The sequence below is a fragment of the Scyliorhinus torazame genome, chromosome 3 (genome assembly GCF_047496885.1).
Source record: "Scyliorhinus torazame isolate Kashiwa2021f chromosome 3, sScyTor2.1, whole genome shotgun sequence".
Lineage (NCBI taxonomy): Eukaryota > Metazoa > Chordata > Chondrichthyes > Carcharhiniformes > Scyliorhinidae > Scyliorhinus > Scyliorhinus torazame.
In genome coordinates this window covers 186,213,140-186,239,670 of record NC_092709.1, presented here as the reverse complement: position 1 = coordinate 186,239,670, position 26,531 = coordinate 186,213,140, and the positions used below count along the sequence as shown (strand labels likewise).

General features: G+C 45.5%; 1 protein-coding gene across 6 annotated transcripts in view; it reads left to right on the top strand.

The window, feature by feature from the left end:
• rfc1 (replication factor C (activator 1) 1) overlaps positions 1-26,531 on the top strand; it is a 96,566-nt gene that overhangs the window by 64,593 nt on the left and 5,442 nt on the right. For all 6 annotated transcript variants that reach the window (XM_072496587.1, XM_072496585.1, XM_072496584.1 and 3 more), the window contains 7 exons: positions 3,562-3,676; positions 3,786-3,871; positions 6,029-6,166; positions 7,085-7,180; positions 9,831-9,929; positions 10,441-10,595; positions 18,883-19,000. In XM_072496587.1, coding sequence (XP_072352688.1) covers positions 3,562-3,676; positions 3,786-3,871; positions 6,029-6,166; positions 7,085-7,180; positions 9,831-9,929; positions 10,441-10,595; positions 18,883-19,000 — 807 coding nt within the window. The remainder of the gene's footprint in view (positions 1-3,561; positions 3,677-3,785; positions 3,872-6,028; positions 6,167-7,084; positions 7,181-9,830; positions 9,930-10,440; positions 10,596-18,882; positions 19,001-26,531) is intronic.

Here is a 26,531-nt window from a genome sequence, read left to right as displayed (position 1 = left end):
CTCCCGTCCAGCTATTGACCCTTCAGCCATTGTAAACAATTTTTTATTTGCTTTATCCAAATCCCTCATGATATTAAACGATTAATCATCTCCTCCTTGGATCAGTGAAGAATTTGAAGCTCTGGTTCTGAAACCAGAGCCTAAGCTAATTTTGGTATTCAAGGGAATAGTAATCAATTGGATTGTACATTGAATGCATCCATCCAAGATGAAATGTATGTATGTAAACTTAACAAAACATCTCTTTGCATGCTGATCTCAGAAAATGCCTGATAATTAACTGAGTTGCTATAATGCAGGTAGCTTGAGAATCACTTGCAATGGCTTTTCTTCTTGCTCCTGTACTGCTACCGTAGGTATTTCTCAAGGATCTATTCTTAGCCTTTCCTATTGCCATCTACATCCTGTCCCTCAGCAGGATCATCTGAATGCAGAGCACAAGTTTTCATGTGTACCCTGATAACACCAAGCTTTGCCATACCACCACTTCCCTCCACTCTTTCACTTTTTTTAACATATAATAATAATCTTTATTGTCACAAGTAGGCTTACATTAACAGTGCAACAAAGTTACTGTGAAAAGCCCCATGTCGCCACATTCTGGAGCCTGTTCGGGTACACCGGGAGAATCCAGAATGTCCAAATTACCTAATACCACAGCTTTTGAGACTTGTGGGAGGAAAGCGGAGCACCCGGAGGAAAGCCACGCAGACACTGGGAGAATGTGCAGACTCAGCACAGACAGTGATCCAAGCGGAAATCAAACCTGGGACCCTGGCGCTGTGAAGGCATAGTGCTAACCACTATGCTACCACGCTGCCCTTATCAGACTGCTTATCCAACTCCAATACTAGATGAGCAGAAATTTCCTTCAGTTAAATATTGGCAGACTGAAGCTATTGTTTTCGATCCCCATTCCAAATTCCGACCGCTCTTCTTGGCAACAGGTTTAAGCCAGTCTGAGTGCAACCTTGGTGTCAGATTTGACCCTGAGATGAGCTACCGATATTGTATTTGCGCAAACACAAAGATTACCTATTTCCACTTCCGTAACATCTTACAAACGTACGAAGCAGGAGTAGGCCAATTGGCCCCTTGAGCCTGCTCTGCTATTCCGTTAAATCATGATTGATCGGTTTGTGTTTCAAGTTCCACGCTCCCATCTACTTCTGATTACCGATGATTTTTCGGCCAGGGAATGAATCATCTATCTCTGCCTTAAAAATAAATCCCGCTTCCACCGCCTTATGAGGCAGAGAGTTCCAAAGTCTCAAACCTTCAGGGGAAAAAATAATCCTTTTCGCTTTCCTATAAGGGCAACCACCAATTTTAAAACAGTGCCCCCTAGTTCTGGACTCACCAAAAGACGAAACCATTCTTTCCATGTCCACCTTGTCAAGACCATTCCGGATCTTGTACTTCAATCAAGTCGTCCCTCGCTCTTCTAAACTCCAGTGGAAACGAGCCCAACCTGTCCAATTTTTCCTCGTGAGACAACTCGCTCATTCCAGATATCAATCCAGTAAACTTCCTCTGAACTGCCTCCAAACGCTCTTGGATTGGATTTGTTTATTGTCATGTGTACCGAAGTATAGTGAAAAGTATTTCTCTGCATGCAGCTCAAACAGATCATTTAGTACATGAAAGAAAAGAAAATACATAAATACACACTTACATCCTCTTTAAATGGGGAGACCAAACCTGAACACCGTATTCAAGATGTAGTCTCGCCAGTGCCCTGTATTACTGAAGCATAACATCCTTCATTAGCCTGTACATGCTGTACCTGCTTTCGAGCTTTTTGTGACTTGTGCTAGAATACCCAGATTCCTCTGCACCTTGAAATTCTGCTGTCGTTCTCTATTTAAGTAATACTCTGTTTTTTTTTATTCTTGCAGCCAAAGTGAGCAACTTCACATTTTCCCACTCGATCTATATTTGGCCCACTCATTGGCCTATCTATATCCGTCTGCAGTCTCCTTGTGTCTTCTCATACTTTCTTACCTATCTTGTGCTGTTTGAAAATTTAGCTAACATGGATTTGCTCCCCTCATCTAAGTCGTTAATAGAAGTTATAAAAGGTTGAGGCCCCAGCACAGACCCCTGTGGGACTCCACACTTATCATAGTCTACCAATGAGGCAAAGATCCATTTATGCATACTGTTTTCTACCAGCCAGCCGATCTTCTATCCATACTAATAATTTACCCCCTATGTCATGAACTTTTATTTTCTGCAAAACCATTGATGTGGCACCTCACCAGATGCCTTCTGGAAATCCAAGTATCATCTACATGCTCTCCTTTATCCACAGCACATGTTACTCCTTCAAAGAACTGAAATAAATTGCTAATCATGATTTCCTTTTCCTAAAGCCATGCCGACTCTGCCTGAATGACTTGAGTTTTCCTAAAAGCCCAGCTTGTAAACTCTTTAATGATCAATTCTAACACCTTCCCCACAACCGACATCAAGCTAGCTGGCCTTTAGTTTCCTGTTTTCTGCCTCCCTCCCTGATATTGTTTGACCTTGCCACTATCTCCGATAACCTGCTGCTGAAACCTTTATTCATGCCTTCATTACCTCTAGACTTGACTGTTCCAACACAATCCTGGCTGGTTTCCTACATCTTGCCCTCCATAAACTTGAGGTCATCCAAAATACATCTCATGACTTACACCAGATCCCATTGTCTGTTTAATTTCTCTGCCATTGGTGGTTGTCCCTTCAGTTGCCTAGGCAACCCTCGTTACCTCTCTGCCTCTACCTCGCTTTCCTCCATTAAGACTCTCCGCAACATCCCATCTCTTTGACAAGCTTTTGGTCACCTGATCTAACATCTCCTTTTGTTACTTGTCTTCATTGTTTTGTAATGCCTCTGCGAAGCATCTTGGACTTTTCATTACATAAAAGGCACTATATAAATAAGTTGTTAAAGTTAATGTAATATCTTGCACTCATCAGATGCACCAGTTGATAGTTTGTATATGAACAGAGGAACTTACTTTCTTAGTATTTCTTTTTTTTTTAATAAACAATTTTATTGAGGTATTTTTGGCATATAAACAATGACATTGTATAGTACCGTACAAAAGGAAAAGCAAATAACACACAGTGCAAACCACGACTCCATTCTCGCAAGGACCAAACGTCCAAACCACCCCCTACTCTACACTACCCTAGCCCCCCCTCTTGCTGACGGTTAATTCTCTGCGAAGAAGTCAATGAATGGCTGCCACCTCCGGGCGAACCCCGATAATGAACCTCTCAAGGCGAACTTAACCTTTTCTAGACCGAGAAAGCTCGTCGTGTCTGATAGCCATACTTCGGTCTTCGGGGGCTTTGAGTCCCCACTTTCTTACTATTTCAATTTAAACAAAACTCCCTCAATCCCACGTTTGGTGTCATCGAGCCCCTGTTTATTTATTTGCCTAGCTTTCTCTCTACTTTTTTTGAATTTGGTGATGTCCTTCAACAAGAGCCTTGATCATTCATTGGGATTTCCTTTATAAAGCACTTTATAAAGCAATGCTGACAAAGTTATATCTTTTTTTCTGGAAGGATCTAGGGTTCAGCTATGTTGAACTCAACGCTAGTGACACTCGCAGCAAAAACACACTAAAGGCCGTGATAGCAGAGTCGCTGGACAACACCAGCATCAAAGGATTCTACTCTGGTAAGTGCTTACATGTGTGTAGTGGGTCCAGATCAATTTTGCCAGTGCACAGTTGGTACAGATCGGCAAGATTTTCTTCCACAGTTTTGAATTACGTTTTACCTTTCAGGAGCTTCATTTGTAAGCACCAAACACCTACTACTCATGGATGAGGTGGATGGCATGGCTGGCAATGAGGACAGGGGAGGGATACAGGTAACCGTTTGACTGCCTCATTTAGTATAGAAGTTTATTTTAAATAACATTTAACCAGGGAACTCTAAATGAAATGCCACATCTTGTTTATGTATGAGCGCTTGGTGGCTTATCATTGTATTTGCAGGATGGTGTTTCCAACAATCCAATATTGGGCTGCGACGTCTGACCTCCAGGGTAGTGTAACCAGGGGATACCCCAAAGGTGCACTGGGGAGAGGATGTTTCCTTTTGACAGAGAATTTAGAACAAGGGGTCACTCGTTTAAGATGGAGATGAGGAGACATCTTTTCTTCAGAGGGTTGAGTCTTTGGAAACTCCCTCACAAGGCAGTGGAAGCAGATTTTTGAATATATTTAATGCAGAGCTAGATTGGTTCTTGAATAACAAGGGGATGAACAGTTAAAATCTTTATTATTGTCACAAGTAGGCTTACATTAACACTGCAATGAAGTTACTGTAAACATCCCCTAGTCGCCACACTCCGGCACCTGTTCGGGTACACAGCGGGAGAATTCAGAATGTCCAATTCCCCTAACAAGCACGTCTTTTGGGATTCATGGGAGGAATCCGGAACACCCAGAGGAAAATCAGGGGTAGTCAAGAATGTGAGGTTGAGGTTACAATCCGATCAGCCCCAATCTTATTGAATAGCGGAACAGGCTCGAGGGGCTGAGTGGCCTACCCTTCATTCTTGTGTTTATCAATCCAGAATTTAAAGTTATTCACAGTAGTGGTTCACTAATGTCCTTTAGGAAAAGAAACCTGTCTCCATGTGACTCCAGACCCAGGACAATGTGGTTGACTCCTAACTACCCTCCGAACTGGCCTAGCAAACCACTCTGTTCAAAGGCAATGAGGGGCAGGCAACAAATGCTGCTGCTGTCAGCAATGCCCACATCTCATGAAAGAATTAAGAAAAAAAAATTGCACCTACTGGAGAATTCTCATTTAAAACTGGTGTTTATCAGTGTTTTTGCTGAAAGAGCTGTTTGGGTGTGGATTTCTAGAGTGACTTGGCGCTTGGTACAAGTTAATTCTAAAAACAAATAGCAAAGTGGTACACAGTCTTAAAACTAATGCAGGTATTTCAGATATAAAATCTACTGAAAGCATGTATAAAATTAGTGCATAAAGACAGTTGGTATGCAAAAATAAGGGTGGCACAGTGGTTAGCACTGCTGCCTCACAGCACCAGAGGCCTGAGTTCAATTCCTGCCTCGGATGACTGTCTGTGTGGAGTCTGCACGTTCTCCCCGTGTCTGCGTGGGTTTCCTCTGGGTGCTCCGGTTTCCTCCCATGGTCCAGCGATGTGCAGGTTAGGTGGATTGGCATTGCTAAATTGCCCCTTTGTATCCAAAAGATTAGGTGGGGTTACTTGGTTACAGTGGGTAGAGTGTTCTTTCCAAGGGTCGGTGCAGATGCGATGGGCCAAATGGCCTCCTTCTGCACTGTAGGGATTCTATGATTCTGAGTTATCAAGATACACCAATACAGCAGGATAATTTAATTGATGCATGTTCATAAGTAACAAGAAAAAACTACTTGCAAAACTAATTGCAGCTTAGTTCTTGAGCTTACAGAATCAAATAAATACATAAACTTATTAATAAGTTGAAAGAAAGTGACTGCTTTTTAAGGCACTACATGTTAAAAGACTAAACTAATTTAGGATGCAAGATTGAAGGTTTGAAGTCTTTGCTGGGGAGTACAACTATTCCAGATTTGGTCGTCTTTGACCAGGACCAATTCACACCAATAGCCTGCAAATAAACCATGCAAGCATAGCTTTGCTACGTCGTATTATTCACTTGTCAAGTAATGATGCAACGACATACAAAGGGCAGTCACGTAGTAACAGCGTCCTACATTGATTACAATTAAACAGAATGTAATAGGTTAATTGATGTGGAGTGATCAAGTAATCAAAGTATAATTCGACTACAAACTAATTGTTGAACATGAATTTCCCTACACCGTGTCCTGAGAAGATTAGCTTGGGACTCTGGATTGCTGGCCGAGTGACATGATGACTATGTCACTGTCTCCCGAGTTCCTTCTCTCCTCTTATTACGTCTTATTATGGCAGGTTCAGAGTGCCTAATCACATTAAAGTAGCTTCTTTGTAAATGTTGGCTGTATTTTTGTTCTTTTTCAGGAACTGATTTCTCTCATTAGACAAACCAAGATTCCTATCATCTGTATGTGCAATGACCGAAACCATCCCAAGATCCGCTCATTAGCCAATTACTGCTTTGACCTCCGCTTCCAGCGGCCTCGGGTAGAACAAATCAAGGTGGGACTCGAATAGTTGTCCATCTGTTGTGTCAAATGATGATTTGCTACTGTGTGGTTTCCTGGTTCTTTAAATCTGTGGAAAGTTTGTACTGCCATGAAGGCAGCAACTATAAGTTAAATTATTTAACGACCCAAATATTGACGCTTTTGTATAAACCATGCTTCCAAAGTCTCACCACCCCTCCATTCTTCCGATGTTTTGCCCCCTATTGCCATGTTGGGAGGAAAACTGGATGTAACTTTGCCTCCCGTATGTGCTTAGATACAAATATTGGGTGAGTTGAGGGCTGGGGATTGGTTAACATTGTGTTTGATGGACTGTAGACCTGGCTGTTTTAGCAATTGTGTATAGTAAATTGACAACGGCAGTATTATATTTCACAAAACAATTACTTTGTAGCAGCTTACAGCTATCTACAGCTGTCTACAAACACCAACAAACAATACTGAAAATACTAATCATGTCATGGTCCGTGTCATCTCTGATAACATAAGAACATAAGAACTAGGAGCAGAAGTAGGCCATCTGGCCCCTCGAGCCTGCTCCGCCATTCAATGAGATCATGGCTGATCTTTTTTGGACTCAGCTCCACTTTCCGGCCCGAACACCATAACCCTTAATCCCTTTATTCTTCAAAAAATTATCTATCTTTATCTTAAAAACATTTAATGAAGGAGCCTCTACTGCTTCACTGGGCAAGGAATTCCATATATTCACAACCCTTTGGGTGAAGAAGTTCCTACTAAACTCAGTCCTAAATCTACTTCCCCTTATTTTGAGGCTATGCCCCCTAGTTCTGCTTTCACCCGCCAGTGGAAGCAACCTGCCCGCATCTATCCTATCTATCCCCTTCATAATTTTATACGTTTTATACATTAAAATACGCTTTAACTTCTGTAAACTGCTTTTTTTCAGGGCGCAATGATGACTGTTGCTTTTAAAGAAGGCTTGAAGATTCCCCCACCAGCTATGAATGAAATTATACTTGCAGCCAATCAGGATATCAGACAGGTTAGTGAACTGAAATTTTGGCACAGAACTAGAGTTAATGGTGAAATACTTGTGATATGATGGGTTACAGAGCTACTGATTTGCAAGCATCTCCTCGTCACCTCAATTTGAAAATCTTTTATAGACTTGTATCAATGTTGCTAATTATTGTCTCTACCCCTTTTGACGTTGTTTTCAATATTATTTAACTGCTTACTACACAGTGCATGTTGTTGTTTATAACAGTTGCGAAAACCTCACCTTGTATATTATTCCCAGAATTAACTGAAAATGGGAAGAAACAAGATGTTGAAAGGTGTAAAACAAAGGCAAACTCCTCTTCAAAAAGAAGCTGGGGTCACAGCTGAGGATCATTGAACTAGCTTGTGCAGATGTAAATAGGAGCAAGAGTTGGACATACAACCTCTTGAACAAGTTTTGTAAAGGAGTTAGATCATGGCGGATCTGTGCCTCAACTCCCATTTGCCAACCTTTGCCCTGTATCCCTTGACGCCCATACCTAATAAAAATCAATCAATCTTGGTCTTGGAAAGGGAGAGTTTCCTGATTTCACTCCTTAGATAGTCTAGCATTAATTATGAGCTAAAAGCTAAGGGCTTTTCACGGTAACTTCATTTGAAGCCTACTTTTGACAATAAGCGATTTTCATTTCATTTTTTCATTTCATTTCATGCTGGAATCTGAAACTAAGGAGAAAATGCTGGAAAATCTCAGCAGGTCTGCCAGCATTATGAGCTTGAATGAATGAAAATTGCTTATTGTCACAAGTAGGCTTCAAATTAAGTTACTGTGAAAAGCCCCTAGTCGCCACATTCCGGCGCCTGTTCGGGGAGGCTGGTACAGGAATTGAACCCGCGCTGCTGGCCTGCCTTGGTCTGCTTTTAAAGCCAGCTATTTAGCCCTGTGCGAAACCAGCCCAGCTTATGCCCTATTGTTGTAGAGATTTCCTTACCAGAGAAGATTGTTTCTGTGTATCTACCCCATCAGATTGTTAACAATAATTTAAACACCTCGATCAGATCACCATCAAACTTTTGTGCTCAAGGGAATACAAAGCAGGTTTATGCTATCTGTCCTCCTAATTCTCTATTCTGGTGATCCATGCCAAACCAAGGTGTTAGCGGAATTAAATGAGTCGAGTTCTTCGGACCGTATGAAACTTTAACACCATAGCTTTATTTGCCACATGCATGTGGGAGAGCTAAAACTCGGCCGCCTTAACTACAGCTCGGTCCAAGTCGCTCTGTCCCATAAAGCTGTCTTACACATCTTATACAATTTTGGATTGTCCATACTAATTCAAAAGAATGCAAGGTGATTCAGAGTACTTCAGTACAATCGATTAGCGATACCGGTAGATTGATTAGGTTACAGTCACTTCCCTGGTTAGATGACGTGGCTACATTGTCTGATATGCTCTACATTTAATCGTTCAGTGGACACGCCTTGTGTCAATACAAAGGAAGGTCCTTCAGAGTATCAGCCCGTAATGATGTGGTGAGTGCTCTATTTCTCTGTTCCATGTATCTGGGTGGGTCCAGAATGTCCTTTCCAGGCATTCAGGAGCCTGGCTGAGCATTTTCGATTTGTAGGCTGAAATGTGTTACCTGAAATATGTTTGTGTTTGTCCACATTTTGGTTTTGGAGATTGTCAGGTGAACCTTTTCAATGCATTCCCTTTCCTGCTGTCCCATGTGTACCCCAGATCCTCCATTTTCCCTACTACATAAGGCTGATATTGATCAGATTTGCAATGCTCAAAACTGATGCAGCATTCCAGAAGTGGTCTCATCAGGGCTCTGACCAGAGGATCTTACTTTTGTCCCCCCCCCCCCCCTTTTTTTTTTTCCCCCAACCCTCTTAATGAATACTATTGGCTTTTTTGATTATTTTTTTTGTAGCTGTGTGTCAGCTTTGTGATTTGTGTACCTAGACACCTGATCTCTTGCTCTTCTAACAGTGCAGATTCCTTGTTTATTGCTAACTTCAATTAATTTACTTCCCTGCTTTCCTGTCATTATTTTCTGAATGTAAAGTCTGTCTTGAGGATCCAGACAAATTGTAGACAAGTAACTTGGGCGATCCACTCTTATTCATTTCACGGCATTGGGCGATCCACTTGTTTCACGGCAACTGGGTATACTGAACCAATAGCATTGGTAATGATGTAATCTGATTAGAAACTTGGATATTACGGTCCTATAGTGGCATTATTGTTGGGGTAATTTGATGGAATATGCTCCACTATCTTCTCTCTCTACGTTGCATTAAAAATAAAAGAGCAGATGCTGCCTTCCTGATCCTCCCTTGCTCCCTCATTGTGCTGCTATCATCACTGTTCCTAAAGATCTGATCCATGGCAACTGGAAATGGTACCAAAAGATCAATCCCTCCTTCAGCTCATAATGGAAGGTAATTGGGACACATTAGCAAGTTTTGGGAGTCGAGGACCATGTGCTTAGCTGTGGTGTGTTCCATAGCACTAATGTGTGAAGGAACTCGTCAGAATGTTTTTTCTATCCTGAAATGGGACCCTTGAACTGTTTAAAGTGTTCTGCAGTTTCCTTATACTTTGTTCTGTCAACAAAACCATCAAGAACCCTGCATACACAGTTGTAACTTTTATGTCTTTCATTTCCACATTTTCTAGGTTCTGCATAATCTCAGTATGTGGTGTGTGGCAAACAAGACTTTGACTTACGATCAGGCGAAAGAAAATGGCAGCAAGACCAGGAAAGATATTAAAATGGTGAGGCCGTCATTTAGGTGATAATTTGTTCCTTATTGTTGCACGATAATGTTTTATCAAAATAGAATTATTTTTCGTGAGGTTTTCGGCTTTCCCCCAACATCCATGAATTTGTATCCTGATTGAACATATTTGCTCTTGCTTACCATAATTTGGTGAATCTAATTTATTGTTGAGTAATTGATTTTAAAGCTGGAATGTGGAGCATTTCCCATATAGCGCATTCAGTACTGAGTACACCCAGGAACAATTGCAAAAGGGAAGGATACAAATAGAAAAATAGATCTTTTGGAAAATCGCACTGAACTCTTTGTCTTGCTTAGTATAGTAGTGTGTTAAATCGGGGTAAGTGATTTGTGGTGATCTTATTGTTTTAAACAAGGCTTGAACTTTAAGTTTAAAGAAAGTTCCTTTGAATATAATATTCCATTAAGATGAATGCAGCATTTTGCTTGTATTAAAATATCTATATAAACAATGCTTACAAAAAAAGTCGATCTCCTGATTCCAGGGTCCCTTTGATGTTGTGAGGAAAGTGTTTGCTGCTGGGGAGGAAACTGCCCACATGAGTCTCATAGACAAATCAGACCTCTTCTTTCATGATTACTCAATAGCACCACTTTTTGTGCAAGAAAACTACCTGCATTTGAAGCCAGCAGCTGCTGGGTAAGTAGCAGAGTATTATCGAGCCATACAGTACAGAAAAGGCCCTTTGGCCCATTGAACCTGTAAAGCTATACTAAATCTACACTAATCCCACTTTCCAGCATTTGGCCCATAGCCTTGAATGTTATGACATTACAAGTGTTCATCCGCGTACTTATTAAAGGTTGTGAGGTTTGCCACCTCTACTACCCTCCCAGGCAGTGTATTCCAGACTCCCACCACCCTCTCCTTGGAAGTTTTTCCCTCCAATCCCTTCTAAACTTCCTGTTCCTCACCTTAAAATTATGTCTCCTCATTATTGACCCTTCAACTAGGGTGAGCAGCTGCTTCCTCTCCACCTTGTCCATATCCCTCATATTCTTATACACCTCTATCAAGTGCTCTCTCGGCCTTCTCTGCTCTAAATAAATCAACCTGAACCTATCCAGCCTCTCTTCATAGCTCAAATACTCTACCCCAAGCAATAACCTGGTGAATCTCCTCTGCACCCTCTCCAGTGTAATCACATCCTTCCTCTAGTGAGGCGACCAGAACTGCACACAGTCCAGCTGTGGCCGAACCAAGGTTTTGTACAGCTCCAACATAACCTGCCTGCTAATATAATCTATGTCACGACTCCTAACGGCAAGTGTCCTATGTGTCTTAACTTTTTTTTTAAAAGAACATTTTATTCAAGTATTTGTAATTTTATAATAATAACAGAAAAGAAAGCAAATCCAAATATAAACGTAGTAGGTACATCATTTCCACCCCTAACAAGTCCCTCCTACCTTTAACAGAAAATAGCCTGACTCCTCCCCCCCCCTTTTTTTTTTTTTATACATTATTGCCTCTGCTGACAGTTAATTTTCCTCGAAGAAGTTGATAAACGCTGCCACCTCCGGACGAACCCTAGCGTTGACCCTCTTACGGCGAACTTGATTTTCTCAAGAATGAGAAACCCAGCCATGTCGCTAACCCAGGTCTCTGATTTTTGGGGGCTTCGAGTCCCTCCAAGCTGGCAATATCCGTCTCCGGGCTACCAGGGAGGCAAAGGCCAAAATGTCAGCCTCTCTCTCCCCCTGGACTCCCAGATCTTCTGACACTCCAAAGATCGCCACCTCTGGACTCGGAACCACCTGTGTTTTTAGTACCGTGGACATGACATCTGCAAAACCCTGCCAGAATCCCCTAAGTTTTGCGCACGCCCAAAACATGTGGACATGATTTGCTGCCCCCCCCTCCCCTGCCCCCTGTACACCTTGCATACCTGTCCTCTACCACAAAAGACTTGCTCATGCGGGCCACCGTCATGTGTGCCCGGTGAACTACCTTAAATTGTATCAGTCTAAACCTGGCACATGGTGAGGATGTGCTAACTCTGTTCAAAGAATCTGCCCACAGACCCGCCTCTAACTCTCCCCCTAGCTCATCTTCCCACTTGCCTTTTAGCTCCTCTATCTGAGTTTCCTCCGACTCCATAAGCTCTTTGTAGATGTAGATGTCCGACACCTTCCCCTCTCCCACCCCCGTTCTGGAAACTAACCCTGTCCTGTATCCCCCGTGGCGGTAGGAGCGGAAAGGCCGAAACCTGCCTTCGCAAAAAAACCCACATCTGCAGGTACCTGAATCCATTTCCTGCTGGCAGTTCAAACTTCTCTAAATCCTTCAAACAAGGGAAGCTCCCATCTTCTCAGTCCCTGCTCTCTGCCATCTCCGAAACCCCCCATCCAGCCTTCCCGGTACAAACCGATGTTATTGCAAATCGGGGCCCAGACTGATGCTTCCTCCACTCTCACATGTTTTCTCCACTGCCCCCAGACACTCAGGGCCGCTACTACCACCGGGCTTGTGGAGTACCGGGCCGGCGGGAACGGCAGAAGTGCTGTTATCAATGCCCCCAGACTTTTGTCATTGCATGATGCCACCTCCACTCGCTCCCACACCGACCCCTCCCCCACTTCCTAATCGTGGCTATATTTGCCGCCCAGTAATAGTTGCTAAAGTTTGGCAGTGCCAACCCACCCTCCCCTCGACTACACTTTCTTCACTCGCGGGGTTTTACCCGCCCACACAAAGCCCAAAATCACGTTGTTTAACCTTTTAAAAAAGGCCCTTGGGATAAAGATGGGGAGGCACTGAAAAACGAACAGACATCTGGGGAGGACCGTCACTTTCACAGTCTGTACCCTCCCTGCCAATGACAGCGGGAGCATGTACCACCTTCTAAAGTCCTCCTTCGTTTGCTCCACTAGACGGGTCAGATTTAACTTGTGTAGTGTCTCCCATTCGCGTGCCACCTGGATTCCCAGATAACGGAAGCTCCCTCCCACCACTCTAAATGGCAGCTCTCCCAGTCTCCTCTTCTGCCCCCTCGTCTGGATCGCGAACATCTCACTTTTCCCCATATTCAATTTATACCCCGAAAACCAGTCAAATTCCCCTAAGATTCGCATAATCTCCCCCATCCTCCCTAATGGGTCGGAAATACACTGGAGCAGGTTGTCAGCGTAAAGCGAGACCCTGTGGTCCCCCCCCCACACCCCTTCCAGTCCCTAGATGCTCTTAACGACATCGGCAATGGCTCTATGGCCAGAGCAAACAACTGCGGGGAGAGGGGACACACCTTGTCCTTCGGTGCAACTTAAAATAGCCCAATGTCAGCTGATTTGTTCGTACACTCGCCACCGGTGCCTGGTACAATAACCAAACCCAATCAATGAATCCCTGCCCAAACCCGAACCGTCCTAACATCTCCCACAAATAATTCCACTCCACCTGGTCAAAGGCCTTTTCCGTGTCCACTGCAAACCCCCCCCCCACCGAGGGCATCATGATAATATTTAAGAGCCTTCTAACATTGGCTGTCAGCTGCTTGCCCATAACACACCCCTTCTGGTCCTCCCCATTACGTCATGGACACAGTCCTCTACCCTTGAGGCCAATATTTTAGCCAACAGTTTAGCGTCCACATTCAATCGGAAGATTGACCTATATGACCCACATAACTCTGGGTCCTTCTCCCACTTCAGGATCACTGAGATCGAGGCTGTGACATTGTTGGGGGAAGGACACCCCGCTCCCTTGCCTCATTAAATGCCCTCACCGGCAGTGGATCCAGCATCTCCGAGAACTTCTTGTAGAATTCCACTGGGTAGCCGTCCGGTCCAGGGGCCTTGCCTGACTGCATGGCCTCCAGTCCCTCTACTATTTTTTCAGTTCCAATCGGGGCTCCCAACCCTTCCATCAATTCTCCACCTTCGGAAACTTCAACTCACCCAGGAACTGCCTTATCCCTTCTACCCCGCTGGGGAATCATATAGCCTGCTATAAAACTCCTTAAACACCCAGTTCACCCCTGCTTGGTCCAAGACTGTGTTCCCACCTCTGTCCTTCACTCTTCCTATCTCCCTGGCCGCCTCCCTTTTCCTCAGCTGGTACGCAAGCATCCTGCTGGCCTTCATCTTAAAAGGTTTACCCCCTGATCCTTAAACTACGACCCCTCGTTCTGGACTTCCCCATCATTGGGAATGTTCTTTCTGAATCTACCCTGTCTGATCCTGTTAGAATTTCACACATTTCTATGAGATCCCCTCTCGCTCTTCTGAACTCCAATGAAGAAATCCTAATCGATTTAGTCTCTCCTCATATGTCAGTCTCGCCATCCCAAGAATCAGCCTGGTAAACCTTCGCTGCACCCCCTCCATAGCAAGAACATCCTTCCTCGGAAAAGGACACCAAAATTACACACACTACCCCCAGGTGTGGCCGTCCCAATGCCATATACAGTTGCAGTAAAATACCCCAATTTCTATAAATCCTTTCGCTATGAAGGCCAACATGCCATTTGCCGCCTTTACTGCCTTCTGTACCTGCTTTCGGTGACTGATGCACGAGGACACCAAGGTCTCGCTGAGTATCCATATCTCTCAATTTACACACATTCAAATAATAATGTCTTCCTAAATTTGCTACTGAAGCGGATAACAACGTTTATCCACATTATACTGCATGTGCCCACTCACTCAGCCTGTCCAAATCCCCCTCATTCCCATCTGCAAATTTGGAGATAATACATTTAGTTGCTTTGTCCAAATCATTAATATATAATGTGAACAGTTTGGAGTCACAGTGCAGATCCCTGCAGTACCCCACTAGTTCTGCCTGCCAATTGGAAAAAGACCCATTTATCCAACTCTTTGCTTCCTGTCTGCTAACCAGCATTTTATCCATCTCAAGACACTACCCGCAATCCCACGTGCTTTAACTTTACATAATCTGCCATGTCAGACCTTGTCAAAAGCCTTCTGAAAGTATAAATAATCTACATCCACCGGTGTTCTCCCTGGTCAACTCTACTAGTTACATCTTCAGAGAATTCTAGTCGATTTGTTAAGCTTGATTTCCCTTTTGTAAATCTATCTCTGCTTTCTAAATGCTGTGCTATGAAATCCTCGATAATGGATTCTAGCAACTTCCCTACTACTGATGTTAGGCTCACTGGTCTATAATTCCCTGTTTTCTCTCTATCTCCTTTTTTGAATATCAGGGTTACCTTCACTACCCTGCAATTTGTAGGAACCATTCCCTACAGGAACCATTCCTTACAGAGTCCAAGGAATTTTGGAAAATGACCACCAATGGATCTTCTATTTCTAGGACTACTTCCTTAAGTCCTCTGGAAAGAAGATTATCAGAGCCTGGAGAATTTGTCTGCCTTTAATCTCATTAGTTTCCCTAAAACCATTTCTTTACTCGTACTAATTTCCTTCAGCTCCTCACTGAAACTTGTGTTTCTCAGAACTTCCGGGACATTATTCATGTCTTCCTTTGTGAAGACAGAAGCAAAGTGCGAATTTAGTTCTTCAGTCATTTCTTTGTTCCCTGTTATGAATGCCCCGGTTCTGGGCGGCACGGTGGTGCAGTGTTTAGTACTGCTACCTCACGGCGCCGAGGTCCCAGGTTCGACCCCGGCTCTGGGTCACTGTCCGTGTGGAGTTTACACATTCTCCCCGTGTTTGCGTGGGTTTCGCCCCCACAACCCAAAAGATGTGCAGGCTAGGTGGGTTGGCCACGCTAAATTGCCCCTTAATTGGAAAAAATGAATTGGGTACTCTAAATTTAAAAAAGAAAAATGAATTCCCCAGTTTCTGGCTGTAAAGGGCCTACATTAGTTTTTATCAGTCCATTTCTCTTTACATACCTTTACAATCGTTTTTTATGTTCCCCGCTAGCTTACTTTCATACTGTATTTTCCCCTTAATCAAGCCCTTGGTCCGCCTTTGCTGAATTTTAAACTGTTCCCAATTCTCAGGTCTATTGCTTTTTCTTGCAAATTTGTATGCCTCTCCATTGAATCTAATACTATCTTTAATTTTGCTTGCAAGCCTTGGTTTGGCCACAGTTCCCTTTCTACTCTTGCGCTAAATAGGAATAAACAACTTTTGGAGTTCACCTATTCATTCCTTGACTGCCTGCCATTCCCTGTCTACTGTCCTGTTCAGTAATGTTTCCCTGTCCATCATAACCAACTCATGCCTCATACCATTATAGTTACCTTTATTAAGATTCAGGACCCTAGTCTCAGAATCAACTACCTCACTATCCACCTTGATGAAGAATTCTTGATGAAGAATTCTATCATCTTATGGTCACTCATCCACAAGGATTCTCTCACAACTAGATTGCCAACTAATCCTTTCGCATTGCACAGTACCTAGTCCAAGATGGCCTGTCCCCTTGTTGGTTCCTCAATATATTGGTCTAGAAAACCATCCTGTATATACTCCAGAAATTCCTCCTCCATTGCACTGTGACTAATCTGACTCACCAATCTATATGCAGATTAAAGTCATCCATAATCACAGATGTTCCTTTGTCACATGTATCTCTGATTTCCTGTCTAATGCTGTTCCCAACATTGCCATTGCAGTTTGGTGGTTTGTATACCACCCCTCACAAATATTTTTTTTGCCCCTTGACCCAGACAGATTCCACATCATCTTTGCTAATATCTTTCTTCAATATTGTATCAATACCGTCTTTAATCAGCAATGCAACTCCACCACCTTTGCCTTTCTGTCTGTCAATCCTAAAAACTGAATCGCCCTCAATTGTTTAGCTCCCTTCCTTGGTCACCTTGGAGCCATGTCTCCGTAATCTCAACTATATCATACCCCTTTACATCTATTGGTGCAACTAATTCATCCATTTTACTTGGAATACTCCACTTGTTCCGGTAAAAAACCTTAAGGTTAGTCCGTTTAACGTTCCTTGACCAGTCCCTATTATTTTTTACAGTGTCATTATCTGACAGAGGTCTTTGATTTCTCTGACTATTACGTCTCTTATTCTCCTTGCTGTCTTTTCCTCTTGTGTTTGATTCCCCCTGCTCTGAATCCTTACAAAGGTTCCTTACCCCCTGACATATTAATTTAAACCGTCCCCAGCCGCTCGAGCAAGTCTCTCTTTCCTCCCCCCTTCCACACACACATCACACATATACACGCGCACACACAAAGACATCTGTCCTGGTTCTGCCCAAGTGTAACCCGTCCAATTTGTACAGGTCTCACCTCCTGCAGAACGGGTCCCAATGCCCCAGGAATCTGAAACCCTCCGCTATATTCTGCTGTTAGGTTAAAAAAAAGGGATGAGGTCCTCTGTTGTTGGTACCGATGTGCACCACGTCCACTGGCTGTTCACCCTCTCCCTCCAGAATGTCCTGTAACCATTCCGAGACATCCTTGACCCTAGCAGCAGGAAGACAATGTACCATCCTGGAGTCTCATTTGTGGCCATAGAAACACCATCTATTCCCCTTACAATCGAACCCCTATAACTATTGCATTCTCACTTTTTACTCCTCCCCTCTGCAGCAAAACCAACCATGGTGCAACGAATTTGGCTGTTTCTGATTTCCCCTGAGAGGTCATTCCCCTCAACAGTATCTGTTTTACAGGGGAATGGTCACAGGAGATTCCGCACTGCCTGCCCAGTTCTCTTACTCTGCCTGGTGGTCACCCATTCCCTTCCTGCCTGTAAAGTCTGAGCCTGCGGTGTGACCATCTCTATACATGCTATCCACGACACATTCCCGCGGTCCCAGTGATCCAAAAATCTAAAACCCTCCCTTCTGCAACTAACGCTTCAGCCACTCATTCATCTGCCCTACTCTCCTATTTCTGTACTCGCTAGCACAGTAATGTCCTGTTTCCCTTGTCCTTTTGTTTTACATTACATGTAACATCTTTTAGGATATATTTCCCTATTGAATTTTGTTTCGTTATACAAATGTTGTACTGTAAGGCTGGCATACATGTGTTCTCCCAACTGGTGATACCATTAGCAATCTGTCCAAAATTAAATAACTTAAAATCCAAACAATCCAGGAGTACCAAGTTATTCTGGGTTCAATAACACAATCAATTGATTATCTGGCAATGAGACCTTTCAGTTGCCGACAAAAGGTTAAATCTAGCTGATCCAATACCAGACAATAGAATGATGTAAGGGGCAGTGACACGGCAGAAACAGGAAGTTGATAAATTCTTGATTTCTCGAGGAATTAAGGGCTATGGAGAGAGAGCGGGCAAATGGAGTTGAAATCAGCCATGATTGAATGGTGGAGTGGACTCAATGGGCCGAATGGCCTTACTTCCGCTCCTATGTCTTATGGTCTAAATAGTTTCAGAGGAACCCCTGCCCAAGCATAATTTAATTGTTATATAGAACCTTTAAAGGATGTATGTGACTGAGAGTTTAAATAGGCTCCTGAATCACTGACTTCTCATGACCATGATGAAGATACTCACCTGGACAGAATTGTATGAAATTTGCATATCACTAATGTATTTATATAATGCACAGTCCTTCCCTCGCAATGATATCCTACTCCAATTCTGTTCAGCGAGGGTTGAAATGGCAATGACTGGAAAATGTCGAATCACTAGCTGGGATTTTCCACAACACAGCAAGCATGCACAGAGAACCAGGCAGAGCAGTGTTTCGGGGTAAATAACTGAAATTCACAATCCTTGTTTCCTATTAATAGCTCCACATTTGCGCAAAATACACTGTAAAACCACAATGTTGAAAGCCAGTTTGGAATAATTTGTAATTTTGTGTCTAAACACTTGAATCCTGTAGTCTAGACAGCTGTGGAGTTTCAGCCGCAACATTGTGTTGGATCATTTTTTAATTAACTATTGATCTAGATGTTCTCTTATTCATTTGTTACCCAAGACTGAAGCCACTGAATTCTACTTCACTTGCTGCCGTTAGAAGCTGTTCTGTGTTTATGTTCTAGAACAAACATGAAGAAGCACCTCATGCTGTTGAGTAAGACGGCAGAAAGTATCTGTGATGGGGACCTTGTTGATAAACGAATACGTTCTCTGCAGATGTGGAACCTACTCCCCACTCAGGTCAGTGCTGGCGTGAGGAGTTTTTCATTTTTCCAATTAAGGGACAATTTAGCGTGGCCAATCCACCCACCCTGCACATCTTTGGGTTGTGGGGGTAAGACCCACACACACTGGGAGAATGTGCAAACTCCACACACATTGATCCGGTGCTGGGATTGAACCCAGGTCCTCGGCGCCGTGAGGCAGCAGTGCTAACCACTGCACCACCGTGTCGCCCTCGGGCGTGAGAGTTGAGTAGGTAGGCAGTTTCTCTTTTCTGTTACTTAGGAAGCCTGTTCGTGAACCTAAAATGTGCCTCATTTGAAATCTGTGAAATTAGCTTTGTTCCATAAGTTCTGAAATTGTAGTTTGGAGTTGAAGGCTACATGCCAATTTACTAATAACAAACCAATATATTTGTGATGCCATATGTCAAGTTGTACTCCATTGAACATGACTAAGTAGAATGAAGGTTCAAGCCCCACTCTAGGACAGGAATTTATCATCTGATCAGACACTTGCTGAAGGAATATTGCTACAGGAAAGGTATTTGGTGAGATGTTAACATGTAATTGAATAAACTTGATTTAAAATAAATTCCTGTGCAGCTTTTCAAGTAAGGGCAGGGAGTTCTTAGAATCTCCTGGACAGCTTTTCTCCTTTAACCAACATCCCCAAATACAGATTGTCTTATGATCTCATCTGCTGTTCATGGAATCTTGCTATATGCATATGAGATTTTTTAATGTACTTTACAGAATTTACAGTGCAGAAGGAGGCCATTTGGCTCATCAAGTCTGCACCGGCCCCTGGACAGAGCACCTTACTTAAGCCCACACCTCCACCTAGCGTGACTATATTAAGATAATTACTCTTTTGGGTCCTACATAAGTGCGGGTTTGTCTTTGTTTCACTTTCAAGTTAGGTTTTGACTAGTTTAGAATTTAACCGTAAACAAAAAATAACAAAGTGGCTCATGTAGGCTTAAGGAAGTATTCAGTGAATGGTCTGACACTGGGAAGTTCTGAAGAACAAGGGACCTTGGCGAGTTTGTCCATAGATCTCTGAAGGCAGAAGGGCAGGTTAATAGTGTGGTGAAAAAGGCACATTGAACACTTGCCTTTATCTTTTTAAAAAAAAATGTTTTATTGAAATTTTTTTCCCAAACAATTTTTCCCCTCTTACAAAGCAAACGCAACAATAACAATACAGAAATTTTTAACAATACACAAGTAACAAAACCCCTTTATCTTTGACCTAAACTAAACTAACCCCCCCCCCCCCCCCCCCCCCCCACTTCCCCCTGGGTTGCTGCTGCTGGTCATCTGTCTTCCCTCTAACGTTCCCCTAGGTAGTCGAGAAATGGCTGCCACCGCCTGGTGAACCCTTGAGCCGATCCTCTCAGGGCAAACTTTATCTGCTCCAGTTTAATGAACCCCGCCATATCATTTACCCAGGCCTCCAGTCCGGGGGGTTTCGCCTCCTTCCACATGAGTAGGATCCTGCGCCGGGCTACTAGGGACGCAAAGGCCACAACGTCGGCCTCTTTCGCCTCCTGCACTCCCGGCTCTTCCGCAACTCCAAATAGAGCTAACCCCCAGCCTGTTTTGACCCGGGCCTTCACCACCCGCGAAATCACTCCCGTCACTCCCTTCCAATACCCTTCCAGTGCCGGGCACGCCCAAAACATATGTGCGTGGTTTGCCGGGCTCCCGCCACACCTCCCACATTTGTCCTCCACTCCAAAGAACCTGCTCAATCTTGCTCCCGTTATGTGTGCTCTATGTAGCACCTTAAATTGAATCAGGCTAAGCCTGGCGTATGAGGAAGAGGAATTTACCCTGCTTAGGGCATCAGCCCACATACCCTCCTCTATCTCCTCCCCTAGTTCTTCTTCCCACTTTCCTTTTAGTTCGCCCACCGACTCCTCCCCTTCTTCCCTCATCTCTCGGTAAATCTCTGACACCTTGCCCTCTCCGACCCACACCCCTGAAAGCACCCTGTCCTGTATCCCCTGTGTCGGGAGCAACGGAAATTCCCTCACCTGTTGTCTAGTAAACGCCCTCACCTGCATATATCTCAAGAAATTTCCCCGGGGCAACTTATACTTTTCCTCCAATGCTCCCAAGCTCGCAAAAGACCCATCTAGAAATAAATCTCCCACCCTCCTAATTCCCAACTGGTACCAGCTCTGAAATCCTCCATCCATTCTTCCTGGGGCGAACCTATGGTTGTTCCTGATTGGGGACCCCACCAGGGCTCCCCGCACCCCTCTCTGTCGCCTCCACTGTCCCCAGATATTCAATATTGCCGCCACCACCGGGTTCGTGGTAAACTTTTTAGGTGAGATCGGTAGCGGCGCCGTCACCAGCACCTCTAAACTCGTCCCTTTACAGGACTTTCTCTCCAGTCTTTTCCACGCCGCTCCCTCACCCTCCATCATCCATTTACGTATCATTGCCACATTGGCGGCCCAATAGTAATCGCCCAAGTTCGGTAGTGCCAATCCTCCTCTGTCCCTACTACGCTGAAGGAACCCCCTCCTTACTCTCGGAACTTTCCCTGCCCCCACGAAGCTCGTGATGCTCCTGTCTATTTTATTAAAAAAAGGTCTTGGTGGTTAGTATAGGGAGACATTGAAATACAAATAAGAACCTCGGGAGGACCATCATCTTAATTGCTTGCACCCTGCCCGCCAGCGATAGAGGCTGCATGTCCCACCTCTTGAAGTCCTCCTCCATTTGTTCTACCAGCCGTGTCAGATTAAGTCTGTGCAAGGTTCCCCAGCTCCTAGCGATCTGAATCCCCAGGTATCGGAAGTTTCTTTCCACTTTCCTTAGAGGCAAGCCTTCTATCTCTCTACTCTGGTCCCCTGGATGTATCACAAATAATTCACTCTTCCCCATGTTTAGCCTATACCCCGAGAAATCCCCGAACCCCCTCAAAATTCGCATAACCTCTATCATCCCCCCCCCTGCTGGGTCCGACACGTATAACAATAGGTCATCCGCGTATAACGAGACTCTGTGTTCTTCTCCCCCTCTAATCACCCCTCTCCATTTCCTGGAGTCTCTCAACGCCATGGCCAGAGGTTCAATTGCCAACGCGAACAACAATGGAGACAGCGGGCATCCCTGTCTTGTTCCCCTATATAGTCGGAAATACTCCGATCTATGTCGACCTGTAACTACGCTTGCCGTTGGAGCCCCATAAAGAAGTCTAACCCAGCTAATAAACCCGTTCCCAAACCCAAACCTCCTTAACACTTCCCATAAATACTCCCACTCCACCCTATCAAATGCCTTCTCTGCATCCATTGCCACCACTATCTCTGCCTCCCCCTCCACTGGGGGCATCATTATCACCCCTAATAGTCGTCGCACGTTAACATTCAGTTGTCTCCCTTTTACGAACCCTGTCTGGTCTTTGTGCACCACCCCCGGGACACAGTCCTCTATCCTCGATGCCAGCACCTTTGCCAACAATTTGGCGTCCACGTTCAATAATGAAATGGGTCGATGGGACCTGCACTGCAACGGATCTTTATCCCTCTTCAAAATTAATGATATCGTCGCCTCCGACATCGTCGGGGGTAGAGATCCCCCTTTCCTGGCCTCATTGAACGTCCTCACCATCAACGGGGCTAACAAGTCCACATATTTTCTGTAATACTCCACCGGGAACCCGTCTGGTCCTGGGGCCTTCCCTGCTTGCATGCTTCCCAATCCCTTAATAACCTCGTCCACCCCAATCGGTGCCCCCAGGCCTACCACCCCCCGCTCCTCCACTTTCGGGAACCTCAATTGGTCCAGGAACTGCCGCATCCCCTCCTCTCCCTCTGGGGGTTGAGACCTATACAGTTCCTCATAGAAGGTCTTGAACACCTCATTTATCTTTCCTGCCCTTCGCACCGTGTCTCCCCTTTCGTCTCTAATTCCTCCTATCTCCCTCACTGCTGCCCTCTTTCGCAATTGATGAGCCAACGGGCGACTAGCCTTTTCCCCATATTCATACCTCTTCCCCTGTGCCTTCCTCCACAGTACCTCCGCCTTTCTGGTGGTCAGAAGGTCAAATTCTGTCTGGAGTCGTCTCCTCTCCCTGTACAATTCCTCCTCCCGGGTAGAACCCTCAAGAGTATTGAAAGTCAAAGAGATCTAGGAGTACAGGTCCACAGGTCATTGAAAGGGGCAACACAGGTGGAGAAGGTAGTCAAGAAGGCATACGGCATGCTTGCCTTCATTGGCCGGGGCATTGAGTATAAGAATTGGCACGTCATGTTGCAGCTGTATAGAACCTTAGTTAGGCCACACTTGGAGTATAGTGTTCAATTCTGGTCGCCACACTACCAGAAGGATGTGGAGGCTTTAGAGAGGGTGCAGAAGAGATTTACCAGAATGTTGCCTGGTATGGAGGGCATTAGCTATGAGGAGCGGTTGAATAAACTCGGTTTGTTCTCACTGGAACGAAGGAGGTTGAGGGGCGACCTGATAGAGGTACACAAAATTATGAGGGGCATAGACAGAGTGGATAGTCAGAGGCTTTTCCCCAGGGTAGAGGGGTCAATTACTAGGGGGCATAGGTTTAAGGTGAGAGGGGCAAGGTTTAGAGTAGATGTACGAGGCAAGCTTTTTACACAGAGGGTAGTGGGTGCCTGGAACTCACTACCGGAGGAGGTAGTGGAAGCAGGGACGATAGGGACATTTAAGAGGCATCTTGACAAATATATGAATAGGATGGGAATAGAAGGATACGGACCCAGGAAGTGTAGAAGATTGTAGTTTATTCGGGCAGTATGGTCGGCACGGGCTTGGAGGGCCGAAGGGCCTGTTCCTGTGCTGTACATTTCTTTGTTCTTTTTGTTCTTTGTCTCTGCAAATTCCCTATCCACCCTTTAAAATCTCCCCCAGTAACCTTTCCCTTTCTTTGGCCTCTGTTTTCCTTTTGTGGGCCCCAATGGAGATCAGCTCTCCTCTGACCACCGCTTTTAGTGCTTCCCATACCACTCCCACAGGGACCTCGCCGTCGTCATTGACCTCCAGGTATCTCTCAATACACCCCCACACTCTTGCACACACTCCCTCATCCGCCATCAGTCCCACATCTAATCGCCAGAGTGTTCTCTGCTCCCTGTCCTCTCCTAATTCCAGGTCCACCCAATGTGGGGCATGATCCGAAACCGCTATGGCTGAGTACTCAGCTTCTTCCACCCTAGAGATCAACGACCTTCCCAAAACAAAAAAATCTATCCGGGAGTACACTTTATGGACATGGGAGAAGAAGGAAAACTCCCTAGCCCTAGGTCTAAGAAATCGCCATGGATCCACTCCCCCCATTTGGTCCATAAACCCCTTAAGTACCTTGGCCGCTGCCGGCCTTCTTCCGGTCCTTGAGCTGGATCTATCTAGCCCCGGGTCCAGCACCGTATTAAAGTCCCCTCCTAAAATCAAGTTTCCTACCTCCAGGTCCGGTATACGCCCCAGCATCCGTCTCATAAATCCCGCATCGTCCCAGTTTGGGGCATACACATTAACCAACACGACCTCCATTCCCTCCAGCCTGCCACTCACCATTACATATCTACCTCCGCTATCTGCTACGATGTTCTTTGCTTCAAATGCTACCCGTTTCCCCACCAAAATGGCCACCCCTCTATTCTTTGCATCCAGTCCTGAGTGGAACACCTGTCCCACCCATCCTTTCCTTAGCCTAATTTGGTCCGCCACCTTTAGGTGCGTCTCTTGGAGCACAACCACGTCTGCCCTTAGTCCTTTCAAATGCGCGAGCACTCGGGCCCTTTTTATCGGTCCGTTCAGGCCTCTCGCATTCCACGTGATCAGCCTCACTAGGGGGCTACCTGCCCCCCTCCCGTGTCGACTAGCCATTACCTTCTCTAGGCCAGTCCCATATCCCGCCTCCGCGCTCCCGCTCGCTCCCCCAGCGTCGCACACCATCCCCGCCCACCCACTCTTTAGCCATTTCCTTTTGGATTTCCGCAGCAGCAACCCAGTTGTGTCCCCCCCCCTCCCCGCTAGATCTCTTTCTAGCATGATTGCTCCCCCCATATTACTTCCGTAAGTCAGCTGACTTCAACTGACCCCGGCTACTCCTGCTCACTCCTCGACACCCCCGTGTGGGGAACTCCCATCCGCCTTGCGCCTGTCTTCCCGCCTTATTCTTTCTGGCGCGGGAACATCCCTTTACCTGACCCGCCTCTTATGGCGCAGCTCCCTTTCCCCTCCCCCTCCCCTTCCCCATTCTCCAACTATGTCCCGTTTTTCCCCCCTCACCGGCGCCCACATTTCCCCAACGTCTCCCCCCTTCCCAATTTACTTCTCAATTAACTTCAACCATAACATTAACAATAACATTTCCTGCAGCATCAGTCCCTCAGTTCCGATCCAATTTCTCTTCTTTGATGAAGGTCCATGCTTCCTCCGCCGTCTCGAAATAATGGTGTCTCTCCTGATACGTGACCCATAGTCTTGCCGGCAGCAGCATCCCGAACTTCACCTTTCTTTTATGCAACACCTCTTTGGCTCGGTTGAAGCTCGCCCTCCTTCTCGCCACCTCCGCACTCCAATCCTGGTATACCCGTACCACTGCATTCTCCCATCTGCTACTCCGCACCTTTTTAGCCCATCTCAGGACCTCTTCTCTATCCTTAAGGCGGTAAAATCGCACGATTATCGCCCTGGGTGGTTCTCCCGCTTTTGGTCTACTCGCCGGAATCCGATTTGCCCACTCCACCTCCAAGGGGCCCGTAGGGGCCTCCGCACCCATCAGTGAGCTCAGCATCGTACTTGCGTACGCTCCACAGTCCACTCCTTCCACACCCTCAGGGAGACCCAGTATCCGAAGGTTCTTCCTTCGCGCTCCATTTTCTAGGGCTTCGATCCTTTCAGTACACTTTTTATGAAGTGCCTCGTGCGTCTGTGTCTTAACCGCCAGGCCCAGGATCTCGTCCTCAATATCTGTCACCTTCTGCTCCACCACTGGGAGCTCTGTCTCCTGGGTCTTTAATGTCTCCTTGAGCCCCTCAATTGCCTGTAGCAACGGGGTCAGCACCTCCCTCTTCAGCAGCTCCACGCACTGTCTCACAATTTCACCCTGCTCAGGCCCCCATGTCGCCTGCGCTTTCTCCGCCGCCATCTTGTACTTTTCTCTTTCTGACCCTTTGGTCGACGATTCCTCGCGCTGCAGCCGCCGCCGCCGGTTTTTTCCTCCTTCGTTTGGGGGGGGGACTTCCTTCTCACACACCCCACACCGGGTTGCGTCGTCGAAAAATTCCCCGTTGGGGCTCTTAAAAGAGCCCGAAGGTCCGTCGGAGCTGGAGCCGCCGAAGCGTGCGGCTAGCTCGGCATCATCGCAACCGGAAGTCCCTTCAGTGGCCTTGATGAGGTCTTTTCACAGTTGTTCCCTCTGCTGCTAGAATTCACCTTTGATACAGGCCCTCAGGTCAGCTTGCAGCTTTAAGCTTGCCCTTCCCCCGCCTGCATGCTGGAAGAGGCCTTGTTTATCCTGCAGTTGCAGCCAAATCTTTTACTGTTTCTGC